The sequence below is a fragment of the Abramis brama genome, assembly GCF_963993115.1.
Source record: "Abramis brama genome assembly, chromosome: 7".
Taxonomy (NCBI): domain Eukaryota; kingdom Metazoa; phylum Chordata; class Actinopteri; order Cypriniformes; family Leuciscidae; genus Abramis; species Abramis brama.
This window is the reverse complement of record NC_139969.1, coordinates 159,636-164,560: the sequence shown is the minus strand read 5'-3', so window position 1 is coordinate 164,560 and position 4,925 is coordinate 159,636. Positions and strand designations below refer to the sequence as shown.

At 51.4% G+C, this 4,925-nt stretch overlaps 1 protein-coding gene across 1 annotated transcript; it reads right to left on the bottom strand.

The window, feature by feature from the left end:
• Positions 1-319: 319 nt before the first annotated feature.
• Positions 320-3,024, bottom strand: fem1a (fem-1 homolog a). The gene has a single exon (XM_084120012.1). It carries the CDS (start codon positions 2,963-2,965, stop codon positions 1,022-1,024), a length of 1,944 nt encoding a protein of 647 aa, XP_083976138.1. The 5' UTR covers positions 2,966-3,024; the 3' UTR covers positions 320-1,021.
• Positions 3,025-4,925: the final 1,901 nt, after the last annotated feature.

Below are 4,925 nucleotides of genomic sequence, written 5' to 3'. Positions count from 1 at the left end.
TCAAAGTCATACATGAATTTTGAACAATTCCTGTTCTTGTCTTAGGACAACTCTGATCCACTTCAAATGCTGACTACTGTTTTAATATAAAAATAAGACCCTAACACTACTTAAATGTAATTTTCTTGACAGTTTTTTGGTTTAGTGAACTTAACGTGTTTTCATGAGACAAAGTGAAAAACTGAACATGTTACGACACTAATGAAGTCTTTCGCACCTGTAGAAATAACAGTAAATCAGCGTAACCTGAGAAACATGAGATATTCAGAGACAGAAACATCGCAGGAGTTTAAAATATGAGACTGTGAAAAGGGAAACCTTGATGGGAAACTTGAGTTTTATTCCGGCATCACCACACACCTTTAGTTTTGTAGTAAACCGTCTTAAATTAACCAAATCAGTTGCAGTTTCTGAAGTCTCTGGTTTTAAACAAAGTGTTAAACATTTTCAAAGTGCTTTCATTTGGGAGGCATTTACAACGACACAAAAACAGCCATTCCAAATCTTACCGAGAAGAAATAAACTTAAAGGCAATCAGAATAAGACTACGATGCATATGAAGCTTTTCCACAAAACCCTGCAGAGAGAGAACACTAAACCGCCCGCTCCGTCACTCCAACGCTCATAAACTGCATAGATATCAGTGTAACGCCAGCAATTCATAAACAGCTGAAGGATAAAGTGCAGAGTTAAATATATTACAGTCACTCCCCAGATGAAAGAAAACACTGTGCCAGTCATTCAATAAAAACATTAAAATCACACGTTAGAAAAGATGATGATGTAAGGCTAGTTTTGGCACCGAGTCCTTCAGGATCACCGACGGGAAGATGAACACGTTAGGACATTAATGGAGTCTGATAGAAAACGTTTTGCATTTGCATTTCAATTTGCATCGGACCCATTAAGCCCTGTCAATCAAAGAATAGCAACCAATCAGAGACCAGGGCAGGTGTCCGCGGCTCGTCCCAGCGCTAACACCAGGATTATTGCATGGATGGCGTGCGTAGTAGCGTGAGTGTCAGTGCAGCTCGATGAACGCCTCCATCTCCTCTGAGATCAGTCCTTTGTAGGGAAGTCTGTGTTTCTCGATGGCTCGCGCGGCTAGGCACTGTAGCGTGACGTAGCTTAACGGGTGTAGCGCATGTCGTCCGCTGCTCTGCTCGTCCAGCAGCTCGTACGCCGTCTTGTGCTGCGCGTTGGTGGCGTCGAAGTGAGCGCCGGCTCGGATTAGCGCCGCCATGATCTCAGGGCAGCCGTTAGCAGCGGATACGTGTAGTGGCGTGTTGTTCTCGCAGTCACGCGAGTCAACGTCCGCCCCGCACTCTAGTAGCAGGCTAGCCACGGCTAGCGACGGGAAGCGGCCGACCGGATAGCGCCCCACTGACGTGGTGTCCTTGTCCACGGCCATGTGCAGAGGCGTGTAGCCGCTCCGCGCGCGCGGGTTTAGCTTTAGCAGCCGGTACACGGTCTGCCGCTTGAGGTGCTCCTGCTCCGGCGCACAGTCCAGCTTCTCCAGCAGGAACAGCAGGTGTAGGATGATGGACAGCGCTTTGGTGAACTGCGGCGCCTCCGGCGGACTGTCGCGCTGCGCTACGGCGCGCTCCACCTCACGCACGCTCTTCCCTAGCACGCCCATCAGGTCCTGGAAGGTGACGCGGGTGCACAGCGTGCCTTTTGCACGATCCTGCAGCACGAAGGAGAAGAGCTCGGCGAACGAGAGGAAGCTGCTAGCTGTCATGGGGCTAAGCGGGTCCAGGTTGCTCTGCTGCATGTCTAACGCGTACTTCCACAGGCTAATGCAGCGCTGGAAGTTTCCCGAGTCGGCGTAGACGGCGCCGCGGTAGCGGATGTAGTAGGAGGTGTCCGGGTGCGAGGGCCCGAGGATGCGCTCACGGATTAGCAGCGCTTGCATTCGCATCTCATCCGGATCAGTGATTAGCGCCTCCAGCTCATCCGCCGTGCTAACCTCGCGCGCACACTCGTACGCCGGCACAGGCGGCCCCGGAGCCGGTTTCGCCAAGTAGCCGCCTGCCTTCTCGCCCGCTGTCCGCAGCTCCATCGCTCTCCGCCAGTAGCGCATCGCGCCCAGCAGATCGCGCTTCTTGTCCACGAACGTGGCTCCGAGGAGCTCCAGCGCGTCGATGCGCTCCTCCCTGCTCGGCCGCGGCTGGTGGACCAGATACTCCACGATGTTGGTGTGTCCAGTGACGCTAGCGGCGAGCAGCGGAGTCATCCCGTAGCCGTCCCGCTCCATGCGCGCCTCGCACTTCAGGAGCATCTTCATGATCTCCAGGCTCCCGGACTCGGCGCAGTCGTGCAGAGCCGTGTTGCCCTTCACGCTCTTGCGGTTGACGTCGGCTCCGCGCTCCAGGAGGAACTTAGCGATGTCTCGGTGGCCCTTGTAGCAGGAGATCATCAGGCAAGTGTGCCCGTGCCGGTTCGCCACCTCCATGTCGGCGTGGTGCTCCACCAGGTAGCGCACAATGTCCAGGTGCCCATCGAAGCAGGCGGCCCGCAGCGGGGTGGAGTTGGTGAGGGTGGTGTTGTTGACGGAGGCCCCGTGACACAGTAAAGTCTTCACCACCGGCAGGTGTCCGGCGGCCGAGGCGGCCCACAGCGGCGGAGCGCCCTCGATCGTCTCGCCGTCGAAGTTAACAGATCCCCCGATCTCCACGCCGGCCCTGCAGTGCTCCAGCAGGTACTCCACCACCTCCAGGTGCCCGTAGCGCGCCGCGATGAGCAGTGGCGTGCCGCCCTGCGTCTTCTCCTCCGCAAGAGCCTCTAGCTCCTCCGCGCTCTTGTTGCTCAGCAACTTCTGGATGAGTTTCAGTTTTCCGTCTCTCGCCGCGTTAAACACCGCCGTGCTGATGTCCATCTTCTCGGCGCGAAAGTCCGTTAAAACGCGTTTGAATTCGCGATCGCGTCGCTTCTTATTTAGTGAGGAGCGATCATCGCTCTGCATTTTGCTGCCATTTTAAGGCTGTTGTCGAAATGGCGTCGATGATGTTGTTTGACAGCTCTGTTTACCACTGCCGCTTGGAATGCTGGGTATCGTAGTCCGTATGCGCTGTTAGAGCACAGCGTGAGCCGCGCAAAGAACTACAATTACACTTCTCATCCGTTAAGAGCGCCATTACGTCGACCGGAAAGCTTGTCGCGCAAAGACTTGTGGGAAATGTAGTCTATAAACACGCGCACGCTCGTATCAGCTTGTGGCGTTGCGACTCTGCGGTACTACATTCCCTATCATTCATTTGGTGAAACTCAGTCAGCTGATGGAAACGGAATGTATGAACAACTCGTCTGGCATGTATGAAGTCACTGGGTTCCTATGCTGTACCATAAACGACATTTTAAATATTTTAGTGTTTTAGAGAGAACAGTGTTTGGAATTTAATGTCAAACACACAACTGAATAAAGTGCTCTCTGGATTTGTTCCGAGTTTGTTGTGGTTTGAGGCAGGGTAAATGTACAGACTAAACTTATTTAAATTTGTTATTTACTATTCTTTTATTTAATTCATTATAAAGCTTGTACAACCGTGTAAAGTGAAGTGACAATCAGGATTTCACGTTAAAGTCACGATCAGAGATGTTTTCATGATGCTGCTTTATTGTGCTGACAATGAAGCCTTTAATGATTCGCAACACAAACACAAAAGTCAAGTCAGCTTTATTTCTATAACACTTTATACAGTACAGATGGTTTCAAAACAGCTTTATAAATAGAAAATAACAGGAACAATGATGCAAACAATTATTTTCCTGTTTAAACAGAGTTCAATTCAGCTGTAAAGCAGCTCAAAAAAGAAAATAGTAAACAGTCATTATTCAGTTGAAATCAGTTCAGTGATTATTCAGTTGGGTTCAATAACCGTAAATTGTAAAGTGAATCAATTATGGACAAGTTCAAAACTATAAAGCAGTGATGTCATCATCAGCTTAGTTCAGCTCCAGTGCAGTTAGAGTCAGATCAATAATGTTACTGGATATTAAGTTAAGTCACAGAAACAATTTCAAATCAATATGTAAAACAGTCTCATTTAAATAAGATCTATGTGGTGCATCAGGTGTTCAGGTGTGTTAGTTGTGATGGTTCATCAGGTGTGATGGTGCGTCAGGTGTCATGGTGCGTCAGGTGTTCAGGAACGTCAGGTGTGATGGTGCCTCAGGTGTGATGGTGCGTCAGGTGTGATGGTGCCTCAGGTGTCATGGTGCGTCAGGTGTGATGGTGCCTCAGGTGTTCAGGAACGTCAGGTGTGATGGTGCCTCAGGTGTGATGGTGCGTCAGGTGTGATGGTGCGTCAGGTGTGATGGTGCGTCAGGTGTGATGGTGCCTCAGGTGTTCAGGAACGTCAGGTGTGATGGTGCCTCAGGTGTGATGGTGCGTCAGGTGTGATGGTGCGTCAGGTGTCATGGTGCGTCAGGTGTCATGGTGCGTCAGGTGTTCAGGAACGTCAGGTGTGATGGTGCGTCAGGTGTGATGGTGCCTCAGGTGTGATGGTGCCTCAGGTGTGATGGTGCCTCAGGTGTTCAGGAACGTCAGGTGTGATGGTGCGTCAGGTGTGATGGTGCGTCAGGTGTTCAGGAACGTCAGGTGTGATGGTGCGTCAGGTGTGATGGTGCGTCAGGTGTCATGGTGCGTCAGGTGTTCAGGAACGTCAGGTGTGATGGTGCGTCAGGTGTGATGGTGCGTCAGGTGTTCAGGAACGTCAGGTGTGATGGTGCCTCAGGTGTGATGGTGCGTCAGGTGTTCAGGAACGTCAGGTGTGATGGTGCGTCAGGTGTCATGGTGCCTCAGGTGTGATGGTGCCTCAGGTGTCATGGTGCGTCAGGTGTTCAGGAACGTCAGGTGTGATGGTGCGTCAGGTGTGATGGTGCGTCAGGTGTGATGGTGCCTCAGGTGTGATGGTGCCTCAGGT